Source organism: Populus nigra, chromosome 3 (genome assembly GCF_951802175.1).
Source record: "Populus nigra chromosome 3, ddPopNigr1.1, whole genome shotgun sequence".
Taxonomy (NCBI): domain Eukaryota; kingdom Viridiplantae; phylum Streptophyta; class Magnoliopsida; order Malpighiales; family Salicaceae; genus Populus; species Populus nigra.
This window is the reverse complement of record NC_084854.1, coordinates 20940543-20963417: the sequence shown is the minus strand read 5'-3', so window position 1 is coordinate 20963417 and position 22875 is coordinate 20940543. Positions and strand designations below refer to the sequence as shown.

The 22875-nt window shown below is 33.4% G+C and overlaps 5 protein-coding genes across 9 annotated transcripts; 3 read left to right on the top strand and 2 right to left on the bottom strand.

The window, feature by feature from the left end:
- Nucleotides 1–3713: 3713 nt before the first annotated feature.
- Nucleotides 3714–5732, top strand: LOC133688471 (uncharacterized). Of its 3 annotated transcripts, none has more exons than XM_062107964.1 (3): nt 3714–3977; nt 4156–4317; nt 5567–5732. In XM_062107964.1, the coding sequence occupies exons 1-2, from the start codon at nt 3816–3818 to the stop codon at nt 4309–4311; spliced, it is 318 nt and encodes a 105-aa protein (XP_061963948.1). In that variant the 5' UTR covers nt 3714–3815; the 3' UTR covers nt 4312–4317; nt 5567–5732. The 3 variants fall into 3 exon arrangements, with proteins under 3 accessions (XP_061963948.1, XP_061963946.1, XP_061963947.1); XM_062107962.1 differs by lacking the exon at nt 5567–5732 and adding an exon at nt 5192–5473; XM_062107963.1 differs by lacking the exon at nt 5567–5732 and adding an exon at nt 4632–5119.
- Nucleotides 5733–5849: 117 nt separating this feature from the next.
- LOC133688470 (ethylene-responsive transcription factor ERF015) lies at nt 5850–6513 on the top strand. Its single transcript, XM_062107961.1, has one exon. The coding sequence runs from the start codon at nt 5856–5858 to the stop codon at nt 6387–6389; it is 534 nt and encodes a 177-aa protein (XP_061963945.1). The 5' UTR covers nt 5850–5855; the 3' UTR covers nt 6390–6513.
- A 1958-nt stretch (nt 6514–8471) lies between these two features.
- On the top strand, nt 8472–10420 carry LOC133688068 (3-ketoacyl-CoA synthase 15). The gene is made up of 3 exons (XM_062107455.1): nt 8472–8936; nt 9093–9677; nt 9843–10420. Exons 1-3 carry the CDS (start codon nt 8541–8543, stop codon nt 10389–10391), a joined length of 1530 nt encoding a protein of 509 aa, XP_061963439.1. The 5' UTR covers nt 8472–8540; the 3' UTR covers nt 10392–10420.
- Nucleotides 10421–10710: 290 nt separating this feature from the next.
- On the bottom strand, nt 10711–12307 carry LOC133690172 (serine/threonine-protein kinase Aurora-3). The gene is made up of 5 exons (XM_062110389.1): nt 11844–12307; nt 11673–11768; nt 11254–11468; nt 11089–11161; nt 10711–10981 (listed from the first exon to the last, which is right to left on the bottom strand). Exons 1-5 carry the CDS (start codon nt 12207–12209, stop codon nt 10880–10882), a joined length of 852 nt encoding a protein of 283 aa, XP_061966373.1. The 5' UTR covers nt 12210–12307; the 3' UTR covers nt 10711–10879.
- Nucleotides 12308–14983: 2676 nt separating this feature from the next.
- On the bottom strand, nt 14984–19979 carry LOC133689681 (glucan endo-1,3-beta-glucosidase 6-like). Of its 3 annotated transcripts, none has more exons than XM_062109656.1 (3): nt 19840–19979; nt 18569–19741; nt 14984–16283 (listed from the first exon to the last, which is right to left on the bottom strand). In XM_062109656.1, the coding sequence occupies exons 2-3, from the start codon at nt 18898–18900 to the stop codon at nt 15164–15166; spliced, it is 1452 nt and encodes a 483-aa protein (XP_061965640.1). In that variant the 5' UTR covers nt 18901–19741; nt 19840–19979; the 3' UTR covers nt 14984–15163. The 3 variants fall into 3 exon arrangements, with proteins under 3 accessions (XP_061965640.1, XP_061965641.1, XP_061965639.1); XM_062109657.1 differs by lacking the exon at nt 19840–19979 and having other exon boundaries at nt 18569–18937; nt 19566–19833; XM_062109655.1 differs by lacking the exon at nt 19840–19979 and having other exon boundaries at nt 18569–19833.
- Between the last annotated feature and the right edge of the window lie 2896 nt (nt 19980–22875).

The following is a 22875-nucleotide window of genomic DNA, read 5'->3' as shown; positions in this document are numbered from 1 at the left end:
TAAGGAATTAGGAGGCTGAGTCTTTAATCTTTTGATTCTATCATTTTATCCAAAAAGTAAACAACATTAAACAATGTTAACCTTATTTGCATGTGCTAATTAACTATTTCCATCCAAGACATCAATTTTTTCCCCTTAAATCACCATTTTAGCATTAAATCATAGTAATTTTTTTTCATTTTAATAGTTTATATAAAATAAATCTTTTCTATATATATTATAACACTAAGTTATTGTTTAGGACATTTTAGACCATTACTACAGTGCATTGGTGGTCGGATCAATTTTTTTTATTTGTAAAAAAATATCCAGGTGTTTTTAATGTATATTTTAGCTAAAAAAATAAAGATAATAATTTTTTAAATATTAAAATGATAAAAAATTGAATCTACTTTGATCAATTTGAATTAAGTTATCAAATACATTTTTCAGGTCATGATCTTGATAATCCTGTAGAAAGCAAATAAAAAAAAATTTAATTTGATTTTCAATCAAATTAATATTGAAAGATAAAATTGAAAACAAAATTCAACTAAAAAAAATGAGTTGAGCCAACTCGGGTTAACTTATCAAACTTGGGTTATGAAACCGAGATAATTTTATAGAAAAAAAATCAAAACAAACTATGGAGCTTAATTATTTATCAACTAATATTAAATGATAAAATTAAAAAAAAAATCAACTAAAAAATAGACAAAATCTGAGTCAATCATCCTAACTCACGATCCTAATCATAATATCATGATAACCCCTGTATAAAGCAAATAAAAAAAATTATAAAGCTCAACTCCCAATCAACTCAATGTTAAAGGATTAAATTGAAAAATAAATTAAAAAAATGACACGAATCAATCAGGGTTTACCTACTAAACTCAAATTAGGAGACCGAGATAACTTCATAGAAAACAAATTAAAAAAAATTATAAAGCCTAATTCTCAGTCAAACCACTATTGAAGGATAAAACTGAAAAAAAAATTAATTAAAAAAGAAAAAAAAACTCAAGTCAACTTGACTAGCCCGTAAAACTTGTGACCCGAGTCATGAAACCATGATAATCCGATAAAAATCAGATCAAAAAATAATTATAAATCTCAATTCTCAATCAACCTAATTTTGAATTGTGAGGTTGAGAAAAAAAATATTAACTAGAAGAGAACACAAAAATGACTCGAGTCAACATGACTAACCACAAAACTCGTGATCTAGATAATGAGAAATCATTTTTTTCTTCTTAAATCACCATTTTAGCATTAAATCATAGTAAATTATTTTAATTTTTTGCTTTCATTTTAATAGTTTACATTAAAGAAAATATTTTTATATTTTAGCACTAAGTTATTGTTTATGACATTCTAAATTATTGTCTGCATTACGTTGCAGTCAGATTAAAAAAATTTTGTAGGTAAAAAAATATCCAGGTGTTGTTAATGTGTTTTTTAGCAGAAAAAAAATCAAGATGATATTTTTTAAAATATTGCAATGATAACATATTGGATCGATGCAAATCAACTCGAGTTAACTTATCAAATCCATTACTTGGGTCATGAGATCTTGATAATCCTACAGAAAGCAAATAAAAAAATTTATTAAATCTAATCAATCAACCCAATGTCGAAGATGAAATTGAAAAAAAAATTAATTAAAAAATAAGTTTATTAAACTTGAGTTAATTTGTTAAACTTGGGTCATGAGATCGGGATAATCCTATAGAAAGCAAATAAAAAAGACATAGAAACCCACCTGAGTCAATCGACTAAACTCATGACCTAGATCATGAGATCAAAATAACTTCATAGAAAATAAACCAAAACAAATTATAAAACTTAATTCTCAATTAACTCATTTTCAATCAACCTAACATTGAAAGATGAATTTTTTAAAAAAAATTTAACTAAAATGATAAAAGACTCGAGTCAACCATCCTAAATTGCAACCCAGGTCATACAAATAAAAAAATTATGAAGCTCTATCCTGAACTAATCAGACATCGAAAGATAAAACTGAAAAAAATTAATCACACAAAAAATTGTAATTAAAAGAATTAGGGTGGAAATTGAAATAAAAAAAATAAATTAAAGGTCATAAAAAAATTAAATTGGAGGGTTAAATTGAAAAAAAAAACTTTAACAAAAGAAAAAAAAATAAAAATAACAAGGGCTAAGTTGGAAAATAAAATTAAAAAAAAACATAAACTTTAATTGAATGATGAGCTTGAAAACCAATAAAACTTAAACAAAAAAACTAAGGAAAAAAAAATCAAAAATAAAAAAAATAAGGAGTAGATTAGAAAAAATAATATATGACAAATTATAATTTAAGGGCTAAATTGAAAGATATAAAAAACCTTTTTTCTAAAAAGGCTAATGATGAAAATAATCAATAAAAACATAAGGACTGAAATTCAAAAGTGAAAAGAAAATAGGACAAACATGCATTTTCCCTGGAATAGAGAGAAAATAAGGAAGAAAAAAAACATTTGCAGGCGACAAATCGCCCCTGATCCTCCGTCAAGTGCCACACCATGAAAAAGAGGATTTAGTGGCACTTCCAAGGACACGACGAAAGACCGGGTTTGATCATCGGGTGGCGTCGCATGTGTCGTTCAAAGATCATAGGCGCCACTCACATGTTGGTGCATAATGAGTATAAGCAATAACTTTTCAGAATAAAAAATTAAAAATTCAACATAGAAAGACCAAAACACCCCTTATAACCCTAGCGGTTACAAATAAACCTATATGAAATAACAAAAACACTCTTAAATGCATTTTTTTATATATCTTTTTTAATGGCAAATACATATTTTTACTATAGCCTAAGAACAAAAAAACTCTCAGGCAACAACTCTAGTTTTTTTTACCTTGAGGATAAAAAAATATTTTTAACGTTTCAAAGTTTGTGAAAAGATAAAAAAAACCTTTGATTAATAGTTCTATGTTTTGTTGATTTTAGGGGTAAAAATATAATTTTATTATGCAAAAATTCAAAAAATAATCATATACCTTCGAATAATCTTTTAATGGTCAATGAACCATTAGAAAAGACTAAATTACTCCCATGACAAAAACTCTAAATTTTTTACACTCAAGATCAAAATAGTAATTATATTATAGTAATTTAAAGTGATTTGTGTCTATTGTTATACTGAAATGACCACACCATATAGAATTCTATTAATTGGAACATAAAGAAGGTGTTTTTTTTTCCATTCTTTTTGTTTCTTCCAATTTTGTCTTCATATTTCTTTTAATGGTTTTCTTGATTATTTTTTGACCGATCAAATTAACTGAGTCACACAAATCAACTCGTACAAAATTTAATTTTAAACTTGGAATAGATAAGAACATGAGTTGGTAAGTTTTTTTTCCTATTAATTTTATTCTCAAACTTCTTTTATTGGTCAATCAGGTTGCTTTTTAATTGATCAAGTCGATTGGATTATGCTAATACAATTTTTACACAATTTAATTTTAAATTCAGGTTAAACGATAAATTAAGTCTGAAAGATTTTTTTATCAATCTTATCCTCGTAATTTTTTACTGATGAATCAAATTATCTTTAAATTAAATAAATTGACTAAATCATATTAATACAATTTTTATATAATTTAATTTTAAATCTAAATATATTAAAAAATTAATTAATTTAACTGTAGTGAGATCATGTAAGAATAAATTAAGTTTTCTTAAAAAAACAAAGGGACAGGTAAGGGCGAAGGTTTCATTTAGGAAACGGTACGTCGTTGGTGTCTGAAGTTCAGAAGTAAAAAGAGAAAATAGGGTTTAAGGATTTGACTGGAGAGAGAGGGAGAGGATGAAGTCTGTGGTGGGGATGGTGGTGTCGAACAAGATGCAGAAGTCAGTGGTGGTGGCGGTGGACAGGCTGTTCCATCACAAACTCTACAATCGATACGCCAAGCGGACCTCCAAGTTCATGGCTCACGACGAAAACAACCGCTGCAATATCGGCGATCGAGTGAGTACCCTCTAACTCTCCTTCTTACTCTTCTTTTTTCCTTCTTCTTCTTATTATTACTATTATGATGATGAGTAACTGATTGATTACTCAAACAAATAAAGAACATAAATTCAACGAAATGAAAAAAAAAAACTTTTTAAAGTTTTCGAATCTGTGGAATTGGGTGGGCTTTCAGGTTAGATTGGATCCTTCGAGGCCGCTAAGTAAACGGAAAAATTGGGTTGTTGCTGAAATTCTCAAGAAAGCAAGGATATATGTGCCACCATCAGCAGCAGATAATGCTGCTTCGAAAACTAAAGGGGCGGAAGCACCAACTTCTTCGACCTCCTAAGGAAAGGTTTGTGTGAACAATTCAATCTTCATTCTGTATTGTGTTTCTGTAAAAACAAAAAGTGAAGTGGACTGAGCGAGGAGTATCGTATATGTCATGTTATGTACATTTAACTTTATACTTAACCCACAAGGTCAATAGTTTCATGTTCTTGAATTAAGTTGGATCTTCATCGTATTGTGAGAATTCCTGCATGTTTAAGATTTCGATCATAGGTTGCTGACTGGGGCTTAACATTTTGTTCTGCTAGCATTATTGTGATTCTAATCGTGGTGGATATACTTCTCTGATCAATGCTGTTTTTATTCTAATTCTCACAGATTATGGGATGGCTTTTGAAAACAAAAATTATGAAGGAATGATTAGTGAGCTAACAACTTTGTGTTGCAATTGAGATGTTGTCAGTCTGACTCTTATTGACTAGTATGGCTGGTTAGTAGTGGCAAGCGAGAGCAGATTGGGTGGTTCCTTTTACATTTTCTTCTCTTTTCTCCCCCCCCCCCCCCCTCTTTTAAGAAAAATAAAGTGGTTTCAGAGTTCAGAAACATGATAATGGTACAGAAGAGAATGACAACGTGTCTTTGGTAGTGTTGTGTTTTGCTAGATGCTAGTTTAGTATGGACAAAACATGTAACTTCTACTCTAGTCTTTAATGCTCTCTTAAATAACTTCCTGGGTAGTGATTGTTGGAACTCAGAGTTACAGTGTGCCATGTAAACATGTTTTGAGGCTTGTTAGTACCGGAATATAATTTTGAACAGTTTTATGTTAGCATAGTGCTGGAATTGTGGGAGCACATAAAGGAAAATTAATATTAACCAAAACGGAGTTATCCTGGTTCACCAGGTGTAAGCTTGATGTTGCCTTTTCTCTATGACAGGTGATAGTTTGCTCTAGACATTGTGACAGTTTACTCAAGGCATCTGAAAGACTGAGAAGTCTTGGATTGGGATAAGAAACTCCAACAATTGCTTAGAATGAAGGCTGATAGCTGAAATTAAAGTTTTCTGTCTGTGTTTGAATTTTGAATTCTGGATGCGTTATAGACAGATGAACCCTTATGGTTACTGAAACATAACAAGAGGAGGCATTTATGTCCTGTTTTGTATTTTGTTTCATCTTGATTTTTTTGGTAAATCATATCTTCTTTCATTAACAGAAATTCCATATTGGTGAGCTTGATATTCTATCTAATGAATGATAATCTTTACTCATAGAAAGTTGTCTGTTTTTTCTCCTTAATGGGAAGGTTCAGGTTGTTTATTTAAGAATGTCCACGTGACAACTGCATTACATTCGTGTCTTGCCAATTGCTGTTCTTTGCAAATGGAAACTCCAAGTCTATGGCAAGCTGACAACGTGACAGTATCTCCACTGCCACGTGCAGTTTGTAACATCGCGTGCCATTATCATGTTAGCTCCACCTGCTCCCTTAGGCTTGAGCTGCATCACTTATCTTGTTCACATCTAAGTTGCATGATTCACAGTTACCTGCATTTACCCTTAAACATCTTAAACATTCAATTGTTGAACACCTCCTCCTCATGGATCCCTGTCAGTCCTCTGCTCCTCCTAAGAAAGTTCGACGAGGGAGAAATTCGGGAACTTACAGGGGTGTCAGAATGAGGACATGGGGCAAATGGGTTTCTGAAATAAGGGTTCCGAAGACTGGACAAAGGATATGGCTGGGTTCTTATGATGCTCCAGAGAAAGCAGCTCGAGCATATGATGCTGCCCAGTATTGTATTCGTGGTGAATGTGGGCAATTCAATTTTCCTGCTGAAAGAAGGCCCCAACTTCCTAGTGGTCCAGTAGATGCCTTGTCCAAGAAGGAAATAAAGGCTATTGCCTTTAACTTTGCTTCGTCAATTGCATCAGTGTCTGCCTCTGTGATAACTCCGGTGGAAATGGTTGAACCATCCTTGCCCAATTTGCAGGTTTCAAGTGCAACTGGAAATGCAGGTAATGTGGAGGGTTATGTTCCAGCTAGTGCGTCAGTACCAGATTTATGTTCAATAGACAATTTACAATTGGATGATTTACTCATGCTGGACATAGAATGGATAGACTCCCTCTAGGTACAAGGTATTTCAGGGTTTTGTTGCAGTAATAGACATGAACTGTTATTTATTCAGTGTGAACATCTTTGTTGGAAACTGTTGCCTGGTAATGAGATCCCCGTTGAGGGGGAAGTACTTAGAATGTGTGTGAACAACAAATTTTCATCTTTGGTAATCGCATTTAGTATTTGAAGTGCATGCATGCACATATGGAAGGACAGCACAAATTGATCGGCACAATATTTAGTTTCACACGATGCCGTTGACCCGTGCCTTCTTGTGGGTTGTATCATTTTTTTTTTCAACCCAAGAAAATGAATGTACAGGTGTTGTCAATATATCATCAAGGAAATAATTTAATTGTTAATCGAGAATCATAATATCATATATGTTAATAAATATTAAAAAAAGTTGATAGAATTTCTTATAAGAACAAATGATTTTATTTATATCAAATATAAAAGAAAAGATTTAAAGATAAATTATAATAATTTCTTTGAGACATTGAAAAATTATAAAATAATTATAAAAATAGTTGTTATTTAAAAAAGATGAACTAAACCATTTTAAAAAATCAAAGTGAGGGAAAGCAACTTGGCTCAATTTTTTAATTATCTCTTTAGTCACTGGAATCTAGTTCAGTAGATGATCTGTTGTATACCACTACAAGCAATGCGCTATCTACTTTCTTTCTTTCTTTTTTTTTTTTTTAAAAAAAGAAAGAGTAAACAACACATTCTTCCATTATTAAAAAGAAAAAGAAAAAGAAAAAGAAAAGGCTCAAATGTGTGGGTCGAATCTTATTTTTAATGGGTCAAGCATGCTCGCCACCTAGTCCCACCCATCTAGCCTATTTTCACCTTTTATTTTCTTTTTGTTTTTCCTTAAATTTATATTTAATTACTTGAAAATTAATTAATTTTTTTAATAATATATGTGAAATATTATTTCATTAAATACCATTCAATTTTTACTTTATTTTTTAATAATATTATAACATTTTTTTATAATATTAGCTACTTTTTTTTGCAACCCGTCATGATCTTTTTTTTTTTAATTTTCATTTGGTGTTTTCATACAAGTATGTATTTTTATTATCATATAATTAAATAAAAAATAATTAAAAAAAAAACAAAGTTATTAAACTTAGTTAGATCCTTGACCTAAGTTGCAGGTTTGAAAGCTTGACCTATATTGATTTAAGATATTATCGTCTCAATATTTTTTAAAAAAGATGACATCTAGAAATTCTTTTAAGTCAAAATAATCATTTAGATTGTTTTTAAACTTATAAAAAAATTATTATCATTTAATTAAATATAAATAATGTAATGGCCCTCACTTAATTTACATCTATTTTTCAGATTCACAACTTTATCTAATATTTAACAATGATATAATTTTCAATCAAACATATGCGTTAAAATTTAATTTTGTAATGGACAGAATTTTTTATACTTGATTTGATACATTCAAAAAAATAATCTACTCTGGAGTATGTTATAAGAAGCTTTATTGTTTCTTATATTTTCATTTTAATAATAAAATCAAAGATCTTCTTGTTGTTTTACGTGTACAAAATAATCTTAGATAGTAGAAGCACTGAGTTTTGTAGGAAAATTAAGTGCCTGAAATTTGATCAAGTATCTGAACTACACCTGTTGAATCATCTAAGCTCCTTCTGTCTGGTGTCTCTCTTTCCCTCTCTTCAAGGTAGCAAAGCAAAAACACCTACCTTACGACGAGAAGTTCTGTACGTGCTCTTCAAACATCATCAATTTAAATATTATAAATTTTAAAATTATTAAAAATTTATCTAATTATTAATTTTAGAATCTTAGAAAATTAATCAAAATAAATATAAGCTAGTCTAAACAACAAAGTTATTAAAAATAAATAAATAAAAATCTACCCCATGCACCGGTTTTCTGGGTGCTAGAAATCCGCTGTTCACTCGCTTTCATGCACAAAGAGCCTGCCTATTTCTGTTAGCTTGGTATTACCCCTCACGTAACTCCATGCTTTATTATATTATTTCGTCCTACACCTATATATCCTTTCTGTGGCAGCCCTCCTTCTTCACACCCCTTTCACCTCCCATGCTGTCTGGGCTTACGTTGTTTTTCCTTGGTCTCTCCAGCGTTACTCGGTTTCATAAAACTGCTTCCCATGGCAGGAGAGCAGGAGTTATTATCCACTGAAATTGTGAACCGGGGCATAGAGAATTCAGGCCCATATGCTGGATCTTTGAATTTCTCTGTCAGGGTTCGACGAGGATTGCCGGATTTCCTCAACTCGGTTAACTTGAAATATGTCAAGCTGGGATATTCCTATCTCCTTAGCCCTGTCTTTTATTTCCTAACAGCACCAGTTCTCATGGTGATCTTCGGTGCTCAGATTGGAAAGCTCTTCATCTGGCAAGACTTCTGTCCAAAATGTAAACCCATTGATGCACTTTTCATAGTGGGATTGTTGAGTTTAATTATATACATTTATCTTTATTTAAGCCCTCGGTCTACTTATTTAGTGGACTTCGCTTGTTATCGTCCACCAAATGAACTCAAGGTAATTAACTTGTGTTCTTCAAATCTTGTAAAAAAAAAACGTGTTCTAAATAGATCATTCTATCAATTGTTGTAAATCAGGTATCATAATCTTGCCACCAAAAACAATGTGGATTCGCACACAGAATAACAGTAATTCTTGTTATGTTGTGTACAGATTTCGAAGGACGAATTCATCGAGTTGGCGAAGAAATCTGGAAAATTTAATGGTGCTGCCATAGAGTTTCAGCGCCGAGCTCTCAAGAATTCTGGCATTGGAGATGAGACCTGCATGCCTAGAATAGTTTTTCAACCTGGGCACAAGATAACACTAAAGGATGGCCGTGAAGAGGCAGCAATGATCATGTTCGGAGCAGTAGATGACCTTCTTGCCGCCACAAAAATAAGGCCCAAGGACATAAAAATTCTTATTGTCAACTGTGGGATCCTAAATACTACCCCGTCACTCTCATCAATGGTAATAAATCACTACAAGCTTAGGCATGATATTCAAAACTTCAATCTCGGTGGCATGGGATGTGCTGCTGGCATTATAGCTATTGATCTAGCTAAAGACCTTCTGAATGCATATCCTGGATGCTATGCACTGGTGGTGAACACGGAAGCGGTGAGCTATACATGGTACAGTGGCAATGATATGGATATGCTCCTTCCTAATTGTTTCTTCAGACTTGGCGCAGCAGCCATGCTTCTATCCAGTTGCCGCCTTGACCGATGGCGATCTAAGTATGAACTGAAGCAGGTACTACCTCTATATTTTTCCTATTCCTTCAGATATTTCTTTTGACTAATCACAATCTCAAGTCCCTATACATGTGTTGTCCCTATAGTTTTGTGCTAGCAGTGAAATTATAGTATCATACTTGTCAAAGCAGAGCACTATTAACATTTCAAATTTGCTATGCAGCTAGTTCGAACTCACAAAGGCATGGACAACAGAAGCTTCAAAAGCATACATCTAAGGGAAGATGCAGAACGAAAGCAAGGTCTGTCAGTTAGCAAGGATCTGGTTGAGGTGGGAGGCCATGCACTCAAGGCCAACATCACCACTCTAGGCCCTTTAGTCCTTCCTGTGTCTGAACAAGTTCATTTTTTCACTAATTTGCTCTTCAAGAAGAAAAACAGACCATACATTCCAAACTACATGCTTGCTTTTGAGCATGTGTGCATCCTAGCAACTAGCAAAAAGGTGCTAGATGAAATACAGAAGAACTTGGAGCTTACAGAGGAATACATGGAGGCATCAAAGAAAACTTTGGAGCAATTTGGGAACACTTCGAGTAGCAGTGTCTGGTATGAACTCGCTTACTTGGAGACAAATACAAGGATCAAACGAGGTGATAGGATCTGGCAACTTGCTTTTGGTTCAGGGTTCAAGTGCAACAGTGTTGTTTGGAAGGCGCTTGGGAATGTTGGGAAGCCCAAGCGGAGTCCTTGGATTCAGGATTCTAACTGAAGGAAATAGTAGGAGAAGGTGGGAGTGAAAGAATATTATAGGTTTATATATGGAAATTGTTTAGGTTTTTTTATGTATTTTCAGGAACCGTGACTTAAAATGCCATTAGTACAATGTCAACAATTTATCTCAGGAAAATTTCCTGAAAATACATTGACTGCCACCGGTCTCCAAATCACTTATTAGATTAAGAGTGTGTTTGTTTAAGAGTTGCGCCGGGCAGCTCACCTCACATACAAACACACTCGATATCGAGTGGGTGGGAAAGCACTTCTAGAAATCTAGTCTATTATTAATTAGAGCATAGAACACAACTGACTGAATATAATTATGATGCATTCACCTTACAGGGTTAATATTCGAGTTCCAAGCAGTGATAGTCAAACATCTTTCTAGGTCAATACAACGTTTTAGAAGTAGCTTTGCGTTCTCAAAGACGAGAACATTAGATACAAAATTCAAAATAGAATACAAGTTGGAAAATGTTACTACTTATCACAGGTGCCCATTGGATTTGCATTCTTGATTATCCATGGGTGCTCCAAGATCTTCTGAAGAGACAGCCTCTTTGAAGAGTCCTTGACCAAAAGCTGCAAAAATGAAATTACCCAGATCACATATTGAACCCCACAGTTATGCAATTCCATGTTGAGACAATACTAGTAAGGCAATACCGTTACTCTCAAAAAAAACTTACCCGGGTGATGAGGTTCTTTGCTTCTGCAGAGACAGGAGGAGTGGAAGGAAAAGTAAGATCAACCTTCACAATCCTGCATCACAAAATTCACTTTCCACATAAATCCCAGTTCAATTCTCTACACAAATCAGACCAAATAACCCATTAAAACACAACCCTTCCCACCTTCTGAACGTATCACGCTGACTCTCAGCCTCAAAGGGAGGAGCCCCATAGAGGAACTCATAACAAAGAATTCCCAAAGTCCAGTTATCAACAGCGTAATCATGAGCCTTATTCTCCACCATTTCCGGTGCCAAGTAATCCAAAGTTCCACACATAGTGTGTCTTTTGCTCCTCGATTGCACAGACCACCCGAAATCCGCAATTTTCAGTCGACCCTTCAAGTGTTAGCATTCAAAAAAGTTCTCAAATCAACAACAACAAAAAAAAAAAGATATTTTCTGTTAATAGATAACCTCAAAATTGCTCATATTAATCTAAACTGTAATCGAAATATAAGCATACAAGGATTTAAACAAAATTAAGTACAATTATTTAATTAATCACAAATTCTGATTAAAAAACAAATAAAAGCAACACACCTCGTGATCAAGCAACAAATTTTCAGGCTTTATATCTCTGTGAATCACATCCTTCTCATGACAATACGCCAATGCATTCGCCAGACTGGCAACATACTGAAATTAATTAACAATAAAATGAATCATAATAATAATCAGTAAAAATAAATTGAGAGAGAGAGAGAGACGGACCGTGGCGGCTTTTTGCTCAGAGAGATAACCGCACTTTCTAAGCTCTTTAAAAAGTTCACCGCCATGAGCGTATTCAAGAATCATGAAGACGCGTTGGTCATCGTGAAACCAACCGTAGAGACGGAGAATGTTAGGGTGACTGAGACTGGTTTGAATCTCCATTTCCCTCTTCAATTGATGATGAATGTTGTACTTGTCGATTTGTTCCTTGAAAATCACCTTCAATGCCACTATGTACTTGCTCTTCACTTCCCTGGCTACATAGACCCGGCCGAATTTCCCTCTCCCTAAGGGTTTTCCGATCTCGAAGTCGGCTATCGACCATCCCCTTCGCCGCGGCTCTGACTTTTTGTTGTCTTCTGCCATTTTCGATGATCGATTCGATTCTAGAGCTAGTGTGAGAAGATAACTGCTTTTGAAATTTGGGAATTTTTTTTTTCGAATTTCCACCGTTCTGTTTTTTTATTTTCAAGTTTAGTCTTAGCCCGCCCATATTAAAACGCACCGTTTGGGCTTTGCATTTTTTTTTTTTCCGGTAAACCTCACATTTAAAGTATTTTTTTATATCATAATAAAAATTTTATTTCTCAATTATACCATTTCATTAAATATAATTAATAAAATCATTAAGTGTTCACGTACTCCTCATGTGATCCCAGTAGAGGAGGAGGAAATTGAAGAGTAATTTTTCTTTAATTTTTGAATAATACAGATCACATGAAGAATAAGCAGATAATTAATAAATTTGTTGATTTTATTTAACGAAATAATCCAATTTAAAAATAAAAGTCATTTGGTAGTACAATTGAAAATTCAAGATTGATGGTGAAATTATTAAAAAAATATATTGATATTACGAGGGCCAAAATGAAATACATCTTAAACTACAGTGACTAAAACATAACCTTTTCCATAAAATTTACGGCGGTGGAGGAGTACCGTGTGGATTTCAGAGTGCTGGAAAACAAACCAAATTCGCAAACAAAAGTAAAATCCGCAGGCATGGCAAAAAGACAGAAATTGCTGAAATTATTTGCACCTATCTTTTTTTTTTTCTGATTTCTTTGATTTTGATCCATGTATGGCAAGGTTTCTTGGAGGATTCTAGAATGTGAGTGACTGAAACAAGTGGAGAGAAATCCATTTCACTTCTATTTCACTTGCAAATGGATCTAACCTTGACTAAAATGAAGCACCATCATCTTCTTTTACCAACCTATGGCCTCCAATCACTTCACTTGCAAATTGACCAGAGTTTATGGTACCTTGTATGCTAAAAAAAAACTGAGTTTCTTTGTTGAGTTTCGCTATTCATATGATGAACCATGAAACTTTTTTTTTTCAATCCAACCCTTCTTTTTTTTCATTTCAATTTTGTAATATTTTTTAATCTCATCCTTATATTTTTTATAATAGTTGATTAGATTTTCTTTGTACCGACTAAGTCGATTGGATCAAGTTAGGGCAACTTTAACACATATTAACTTTAAATCAAGGCTAGGTAAGGAGTTGAATCAAGAGGTATGTTTTTCCTGTCAATTTTGTTCGTGTTTCTCAATTTTATTCTTAAGTTTTTTTTACTGATCGACTAAATTGCTTTTGGATCAGTTAAGTTAATTGGCTCATGTCAGGAAAAATCTGAGATGGTTTTAATTTTAAACTTGAGTTAGGCAAACAGTTAAGTTGGGAGGTTTTTTTTCCTGTTAATCTCATTCTTGGGTTTTTTAACAAATTCATTACTTTGTTTTTAAACTATCCAAGTCGATTGGTTATGTCAAGACAACTCTCATATGATTTAATTTTAAACTAGAAGATTTTGTTGAAGCTGGAATTTTTATGAAAAAAACCATGACTTTAATCCCTAATTGTAGGAGATTTCATCAAAGTTGAGTATTTTCATCAGTTATGTTAATCCTTAATTGTAAGAGATTTCATCAAAAAAAAAATTATTTATTTATTTATTTCGTAATGCTTGGCCAAGAAGCAAATTAAAACAAATTGATAAAGAAAATTTTATGATACCGCTTTTTATTTTTTTGTTTATCCTTTCGTGTTTAACTCATGCTGAAAGAAACGAATCACCCACATGCATAGTATTGCTTCACTAATTAAACCCACGATCATCCCACAGCTACACACATCAACACAGTCATCTCCATGAAGGTGAGTTGAAGTGTAGGCTCTTCTTTTGGTTGTTATGCACAGGTTTGATTCCGGTCTTTTTGGAGATCGATTGAGAGGTTCACCACACTCTAGTTGATTTCCTCAGATGTTAGACATTGTCTTGCACCATTGTACACGATAAGAAGTTTATGTTTGGGTTTTCTTAGATTGCTTGAATCAAATGTTTGGTTTTTGAGGTATGGGTAACTAGGTCTGGCTCATGGTTGTTCTGATATTCATGGTTGTTCAACCTCTGGAGCATACATTCAAGATTAGAATTCGACCTTAGAAAGATTATTCTATCAGTAATGTATCACCAGTTAAACATATAATAATTGATTTTGCTCTTACATAAAGCTTTGAATTCAAGTAGAAACATGTTAATTATATAATGGCACAAAGTATACATGTCTTAATCATTCCACTTCAAGGTTTGAAGGTGAATGCTAATTAGCATCGATATTCTCTTGATCCCGGATTATTGATTCTACTCCATTGGTAAGGGAGGTTGTGCCTGGGGTTTGTTACCGCATTACAAAACACTGTTCTTGTCTTGCTGTTTGCTGGTCTTGTGGGGACCCTAAAAAAGCGTGGAAGAATTTGAAGTAGAAAAAATGCAACCATGGAAGGTGGACTTCATTAGCATTAATTTGGAGTCTTTGAAAACCATCTCCATAACAATGTTTGAGAGATGTTAGGTAGTGTCCAATCAGATGATGTAGCGATCGAGCATTCTTATGGTGGTTCGGGAGCTGGAGCTATCTTCTAGTTGCTTGCCAAAACACATAATCTTCTCGGTTCCTAACTGATACCTAGATACAAGGTGTTCTAGTTCAACAGATGAAGCAACCACTCCCCCATGGCTGTTTAGCTACGACAACTTTCAGAACTGCAACACGTTTTCCAGCTGATCAGCTCGGTATGATATGGCCTCCATTCGCAAGCTTTATTTTCTAAATATGCATGCATATAGTAAATAGTTCAACAATTTATTTTCATACATTCGAACATTCGTTTCTAGAACACACAAAAATCAAGTTACAATCTATTCAATTCCAAAATCGCTCTTGGCTAGCTTCCTTTATATCCTACACACCAGATTAATGAGACTAGTTGATGAAAACTGCTACCACAAAAAGTTGGGAGAGCTTTGAGGTTTACACAATCTTTAGGAAAAATAGAATGAGACCTACAACCAAACCCAGTGCCTTCTTGGCATGCCCGGGTGCCTGTACCGCACCTCCATAGTATGGCTCAATCATTACCTCAAATTTGCAAGTTCCAGTAGATGGATCTGTCTTAGTGATTGTTGAAAGGTTAGGAAACTTGCATGCATCGTCAAGTTGATTTTGTATCTGGAAATAACTGTTAAATGCATATGAAATGTTCCCCCTAGAATCCAAACTTCCACATGATGTCCCATAACCAAGCCTGGTGCAGTCAGCTAGTCCACAGGCATAGCTTACACTTAGTGGCACTTGTGGGTCATCAAGCTTGGCCGATGGCTTCATCACACACCATTTACGCTCCAGGTAGTTGACTCTTCTTGCTGGAATTAAAGCTCCTGTATTTGTTGTGCCGAGGTTGAAAGCATATTTGGGCATTCCATCAAATGTAAATACCCCCCAGTGCCGTTCGAAGTTCCCAGGATCAACACTTTTGGCATCCTCATCAATCAGACTAAACAAATAGGCATTAATATCAGCATTAGGCTTTAATGGAGTCCCTTTCCCACTGGAAATATGTGACATGAAACCTTGGTTGAAACGCTGGGCATATTCTATGTTAGCATTCCTGTCCCCATCAGTTGGCCACCCAATCTCTCCAACAATGATAGGCAAATTCCCAAATCCATTCTTTTGTAGAGCATGCACAAGAGTATCATAGTTAGCATCAAACATGTTATAGTAGGATGTGCCGCCATCATTTACAGGATTTGCATTGCCATCGAAGAAGGCATAATCAACTGGGAAGTCAGCATCAGAGTACAGGCTTATGAAAGGATAGATATTCACAGTGAAGGGGGCAGTGGCATCATTCAAGAATTTGACAATGGCAAGCATGAGATCATGGATATCAGCTCGAAAGTCACCATCCGAAGGAAGTCCACTTGAGCTCTCATAGACATCAGCATTCAGAGGGACAGTGACCTTTACTGAATTGCCAAGCCCAGCTTTTATCAGAGCAGATTGGACATTCTGGAGAGCAGGGAATGTTGTTCTGAGAAAGCTTCCATTGTACGTTTGCAAGAAAGGTTCATTTCCAACTGCAACATATCTGTACAAGAATAATTTGATAAGTTAGACAAAAAGCAAAATAATTACAGTGTCGAGTCACGCCCATATTTCTGCACTTGATGTCAAGTTTTCACAAGACAACAAAATAGCAGAAGTCTATGGAACCCTTTTATCTTTCTTATAAACCTCCAAAGATTTCATCACCTCTATCTAGACAAAATAAAATTACACCAAAATCGTTTGAGTACACATTTCATGTCTAAGGGCATATAAGAACCTATAAATCCAAGATGTCCATGACAAATTCCAGGACATACAAGAGATGTATGCCCATCCAATCTGCTAAAGCCCATCATTTCCATACCATACATTTAGAAAGGATGAATGTTCGAACTTTTTTTTTCAGACAGATTATATCAGCCAAATACATAAAGATGCCAGTGCCATTATGTTAATGATGTCTCCCATAGTTAACACTACATGCACTTGCTTTCAAGAGCTTTTTTTTTTAGAGGTGAATTTCAGGACAATTTCACATTCAGGGTAACATAAAATTAGCAGAAAGCACAAGTGATTTTATTGACAAATAGAATCTATTCACTTCTGATGATATGAACACTGATCGAATGATGTGAACTGTATTTCTGGATGTTTAAAATATGAGATTTCTACAAGAAAGAAATTGAGCCACTAACATCTAGTGTAGCTGAAGATAGAAAAAAATGGGCCACAAAGTTCAGTTCAACTAATATGATCCCATACCATTAATATTCTGGAGGAAATTGTTAAGAGTTGCTGGCTCCAGATTGTAGTTTGATTGTTCTATTGCTTCTTTTTTTTTTTTGGAATTTTGCAGGCAAGGTTACCTGACTTCGCTTTGCACAGTTTGCAGCCTTTTTTACGCTTTGATAGTTCAATTCCTCTTCCGACATTACATTTTATAATCAAAATGTACAACGGGAAAACAAGAAACTTATGAAAACAGAAGGCCTTTTGGGAACCTAAATGGGGATTGCACCCAAACTATGAATGTTGGGGCGCAGAAGAGTCAGAAAGACATGATGCTTCCCTCAATCAACTTTATGTTTGTCCAATGCATCATAAATTATTCCAGTTCATTTCTTTCCCGTGAACCAAAGCCAAGACAAAAAGATAAGATTTCATATTCAACTCTTTCTAGACCAAGCACCACCATCCAATGGGCAAGATTAATTGAAGAATAGGGCATGGAATCACCCAAGACATGCAAGAAACCATGACTGAAGAATGGGGCTTAAAGTTCACTGGAAGAAGGGACCTGAGATTCGGCCAATACCTAAAAGGTGCCACTTGAACTCCATAACACATTTGCCGATAAATGAGCTAGACAGTAGAAAATCTTGAGATATTTTGGAGAGTATATTCGGAAATCTCTAAGCAGGAACCAAGGCAAGTGACTAACTTTCATGCAATAGAACTCATAAAATCACTTCTTGATGTAGCAATTTCAAGATAAACTAGGACTCCCCAACATAAATAACTTATAGAGAAAGATAGAGAAAACAAAAGGCTATAAGATAAATCATGGTAAGACAAATTCACAAAAGTGCCAAACATCAAACACAACCCCACAATTACGTAGCCAAGTTAAGTTACCTTCATCGGGTTGTCTCTTGGCTGTATCAGATAAAAACATATAGCCAGAGCAAGAATCAATTTGTTGGTGTTAACATGATGATAAAGCACATAGTCATTTAGTCAATCCAAATTCTAATTGAAACCTTTTGGAGTTATGACTCTGCTGTCCGCAATAAATCTAGAGGGACCACAGCAAAATATGCAGATAAAATATGTCACCAATAACAAAAAGGCTTTAGTTAATTCAAATTCTAATTGAAATCTTTTGCAGAACATGACATTGCTTAGTTAGTCTGCAATAAATCGAAAGGGACATCAGGATACTGTACAGATAAATCAGCCAACAATTAAAAGGGGGCTTTAGACATCATTACAGATCAGTTTGAATGAGGCAGACAGAGAAAAGGCTCTCAAACTGATGAAGGCAAGATATAATGACATCCCAGCATCTAACTTACTACATGTAATCTTGAAATTTCACGCCATTTGGAACTGGCATAACTGAACATAAGACCAGGCAACACCCTTACCTTCAGAGCAATATTTCTCTCAACAACCACAAACTAAAAGATAAATTATCAAAATAATGGCCAAGAGACAGTTCAAAGTAAGGACAACAAACAATTAATTTCAGCTAATAATCTCAATTTCTTGTAAACCAAGTCAGGAAACAATACGCACACACACAAAAGCAAGAGTAAATTTGACCTGATGTTGACATTATTTGAGGTGACATGTGCGGAGACATTTTTGGAAACCCATTTCTCAGCAGCCTTCATGCTACTAGCCAGAGTAGCAAGCATGTCATTTGGGATACCCACCATGACCTCAATCCCAGTCTTACCGAGAGCTTTTAGAGTATCATAATCTGCATCAAAAAGCTTAACCTTTTGGATCCCATTTTCCCTAAGCAGCCTCACCACAATTGCTGGATCCAAAGGGTGGGTAGCTTGCGTTCCCCAGTTGGCACCTATGGTCATTGCACCACTCACCGTTGAAAGCAATGAAACTAATCCAATAGCCACATGATACAACCGCATCTTTCCTTTTGTTCAAACAAATGAGCTAAGCTTCTTTCTGAAAGTGACGACGATAACAATAACAATACAGAACTGGAGTAGATAGTGATGAACAATACAAGATATGCTTAGGGATTAGTCTCTAGTTAAGAGACAAATCTTGCAAGCACTAAAAAAGGGAATTAATCTTTCAGAGGCAAACCAACTATAGAAACCCCAGATGCAAAAGTAGCTAGAAGAGTAGGAGGCCAATCAAATCTAGTTTTGAAAAAAAGGATAGGTATATAGGTGGTCTTGATTATTAGTAGTAGTAGTAGTAAGTATAACAATAAAGCAACAAGCTTTAAAGTAAAACTTTAACATCTGAAAACAGAAATATTGGAATCAGCAAGAGCATGTCTTCCATGAATCGCAAAAGAAAGAAAAGAAAAGGAGTTGTCAACTTAAGTTGAAATCATCAAACAAACTAAATTTGAAAGAGAGAAAGCTTAAGTGAAGAGACGGAGATTGAGCTAAAGCAAGAAAGATTTTGAACAAAGAAGCTGGTAGACAGAGAGAGTAACAACTTGCATTAGTGGTAACTAGGAACCAGATTCGTAAATAAGACAAGATTAAGCTAAACAAAGAAAGTAAGAAGGAAAGATTTTGAGCAAAGAAGCTGGAAGGCAGAGAGAGTAGCAACTTACATCAGCGATAACTAGGAACCAGATTCGTAAATAAGACAGCGCACTGAGTGCAAAAAACAAAACCAGAACAAACAAAGCGAAAAGTTGGGGTTTATTAAAGCGCGGAAGAAGAGAGGGAGAGAGGGAGGTGTAGCCAGGAGGAATGTGAGGTCATGAAGAAGTTAAGAATCCCGCTCCTGTTGAAGCAGGCAGTATTTTATTAGCTAAGCTAAAGATCGAACTTGTTAGAAGAGTTGTAATACTAAAGCATCAAAAAGGAAGGAAGGGTCCTTACTCCATACAAACACTACCACGCACTCACTGACTGGCACCTGGCCTGCAACTAAACAAAGGTAGAGAGAGAAAGAGAGAGTGATAGCCTTGGTGGGGACAAGGACCTCATTTAGGCAGAGAGAGAGAGAGAGAGAGAGAGAGGGAGATACGAGGTGTCGTCACATTAACATATGAAACTGAAAACAAAAAACGAAATTGTAAATTATAAATAAGTCCCTATATTTTATTGAAACTAGTTAATTAGTCCATGTAGTTTCGCGATCGACAACCCTCGGTTCAGTAACTTTTAGTTCCCAGAATGACTTCTTTCATAAGAAAACTTTCCCACATTACCTGTCTCTCCTTGAACCTTTCTATTTTTAAAAAATAAATAAATAAATAGTGTATGGGTTAGAAATATAGTTTATAAACAATAAGGACTAATTAATTAGTCTCATTAAACTAAGAGGACTAGATTATAATTAACTCGCAATAAATTGAAACAAATATCTTGAGTCGGGTGTCTGTCTGCAACATTGGCAAGACAGGATTTGGCAGGCATCTTTGTTACAGCAATGTAATAATAATTCGGTCATTCATCCATCCAACGGCTACTTTCGGTGGTCGCATGTCGGTCATTATCTACCGGGTTTGGACCAGATGTTCTTGTGAAGATACCAAATCTAATTATAATCCAATTTATTTTTGTATTTTAAAAATATTTTTAAAAAAAATTAATTTTTTATTTTTTTATTTATATCAAATTAATTTTTTTTATTTTATTATTTTAATGTACTAATATTAAAAATAAATTTTAAAAAATAAAAAAAATATTATTTTAATTTATTTTCAAATGAAAAACACATTAAAAAATCAGCATTACCACAATACTAAATGAGCTCGTAGCTGGTTTGCACTAGAGTCTAGTTAAAATTTTATTTAATGTAAAAAAAATAATTAGGTATTATTAATATTTTTCTAGTAGAATAATTTAAATTATGTTGTAGGTGACTTGATGTGACCTGATCGACTTGATAAGTTCAAAAACAACTTAGACAACTGATAAAATCATAGTTTGACTAAAGATTTAACACATATTTAAAAAAATATATTTATATTGTGACAGAAACATATTGGATTGACCCCGACCAAACTAGATTAACCAAATAAATCTATGGCCCGGGTTATAAAACCATAATAACCATGTATGAAGTAAAAAAAAAACATGAAATTCAATTCTCAAGAAACCGAATGTTGAAAGATAAAATAAAAAAAAATATTTTTAAAAAAATCACAAATCTACTACCTGGATAATGAGATCAAGATAATCTCATAAAAAGTAAATCAAAATAAATTATGAAACCTAATTTCTTATTAATCAAATATTAAATGATAAATTTGAAAAGTTAAATTAAAAAAATACTTAAATAAAACAACTTGAATCAATGTGGATTGACTCGTCAAACTTATAATATAAGTTATGAGACCAAGATAACCTCATAAAAAAATGAATTGAAAAAATAACCAAGTAAGCTGGGGCTAACCTGTTAAACTCACAGCCGAGTTCATGAAATTGAGATAATCTCATAGAAAGTAAATTGAAACAAAATATGAAGTTCAATTCTCAATTAACTCATTGTTGAATGATGATTTTTTTTAAAATCAATCTAAAAACACGACACAATAAAATAACCTGAGTCTACCTAGATTAACCGGTAAAACCTATGTCATGACACTAGAACAACCTTACAGAAATAAAACTAAAAAAAAGTCATAGAACTTACTTCATGATCAACTCAATATTAAAAGATGAAATTAAAAGAGATAAATTCAAAAAAAAATTGAGTCAACTGAGTTAATCTGTCAAACTCATAATATAGGTCATGAGATTGAAATGACCTTAAAAACAACAACTCATAACGAATCATAAAGTTCAATCCTTAATAAACCAAATATTGAATGATGAATTTAAAAAATAAAAAAATATAGATTGAAAAAAGACAAGAAAAAAAACATCATTGCAATTAACAATATTTTGTAAGATGGTGTACAATAAAAACACCATATCTTTTAGTTTTTGTTAATTAATGTATGCTTCCAGTAGGATATGAGTTAATTACACCTGATATCCCTCCACTGCTAGGATTTAATCAGTCGAATCCTTTTATTATGGAATCCCTTAACAATATATTTTGTTAATAATCAGAATCATTTGTTAGGAGTAATTTTTTTATATTTTTAAAATGTTTAAAATGTTGATTTTCATTTCTTGCTTCTAGAAATAATTATAAAATAATAAACAATGTAAATAAATCCAAATAAAGTCCTTTGCTAATAATTTAATTTATATTTATTTCTTGAGTATTATTTCATTTCAGTAAATTTAGTTTTTAATATTCTATTTTCTTTTTACTTTTTAAATTTTTAAAAAATAAGATTTTATTTTATCAATCTATTTTTTTCATTCAAATTTGAAAATCAAGTAAAACATGTCATTTTTTTTATTAGGCTAATTCACTTTAGCCTAATTTTATTTTCAAATTTGAAAAGATTTTAAAAATAACAATGTCACGTCTAGAATCATAACAAACCTATAAAAAACAAAATGTTTGGTTTTATATTTGTAAAATGAATAAAAAAAAAGAGTCATCATTTAGTGTTACAGTCATTAAAAAACTCTAACTAATCAAGATAGATCTATGGTAGGGGATTGGTTATGTTAAAGTGAAGATACTATGATCTTAAAACATTATACTTGAGGTAGACTATATTGCTTATGTTATATTCTATTCCTAATAGCTTGTTGTAGATAGTCTATCTACATTACTTATGGTAGATGATAATGAGTTAAACCCTAGTTGTTAGTTAAACCTAGTTATTTTATAGCTTGGTTCATTTATGTTATTCCTAGTTATTATATTTGGATAACACATGGTGAATTGATAGTTTCAAAGTTTGTCACTCATGATCATAACTTGTGACTAATTAATGATGAAATCATGGTAGTGAATGATCCATAAGCCTATGTTGTGCTCATTAAGCTCGACTTAAATTCTAG

Bases quoted from the DNA above. Each gene is read 5' to 3' on its own strand.
- LOC133689681 (XM_062109656.1), bottom strand. From the start codon at position 18,900: ATGCGGTTGTATCATGTGGCTATTGGATTAGTTTCATTGCTTTCAACG. The intron at 16,284-18,568 runs GTCAAATTTACT...ATTCTTGTACAG, and splicing joins TCAAATAATGTCAACATCAG to ATATGTTGCAGTTGGAAATG.
- LOC133690172 (XM_062110389.1), bottom strand. From the start codon at position 12,209: ATGGCAGAAGACAACAAAAAGTCAGAGCCGCGGCGAAGGGGATGGTCG. The intron at 11,469-11,672 runs GTGTGTTGCTTT...TAACACTTGAAG, and splicing joins ATTTGTTGCTTGATCACGAG to GGTCGACTGAAAATTGCGGA. The intron at 11,162-11,253 runs GTGGGAAGGGTT...TTTGTGATGCAG, and splicing joins CAGCGTGATACGTTCAGAAG to GATTGTGAAGGTTGATCTTA.
- LOC133688470 (XM_062107961.1), top strand. From the start codon at position 5,856: ATGGATCCCTGTCAGTCCTCTGCTCCTCCTAAGAAAGTTCGACGAGGG.
- LOC133688471 (XM_062107964.1), top strand. From the start codon at position 3,816: ATGAAGTCTGTGGTGGGGATGGTGGTGTCGAACAAGATGCAGAAGTCA. The intron at 3,978-4,155 runs GTGAGTACCCTC...GTGGGCTTTCAG, and splicing joins GCTGCAATATCGGCGATCGA to GTTAGATTGGATCCTTCGAG.
- LOC133688068 (XM_062107455.1), top strand. From the start codon at position 8,541: ATGGCAGGAGAGCAGGAGTTATTATCCACTGAAATTGTGAACCGGGGC. The intron at 8,937-9,092 runs GTAATTAACTTG...TGTTGTGTACAG, and splicing joins GTCCACCAAATGAACTCAAG to ATTTCGAAGGACGAATTCAT. The intron at 9,678-9,842 runs GTACTACCTCTA...TTTGCTATGCAG, and splicing joins CTAAGTATGAACTGAAGCAG to CTAGTTCGAACTCACAAAGG.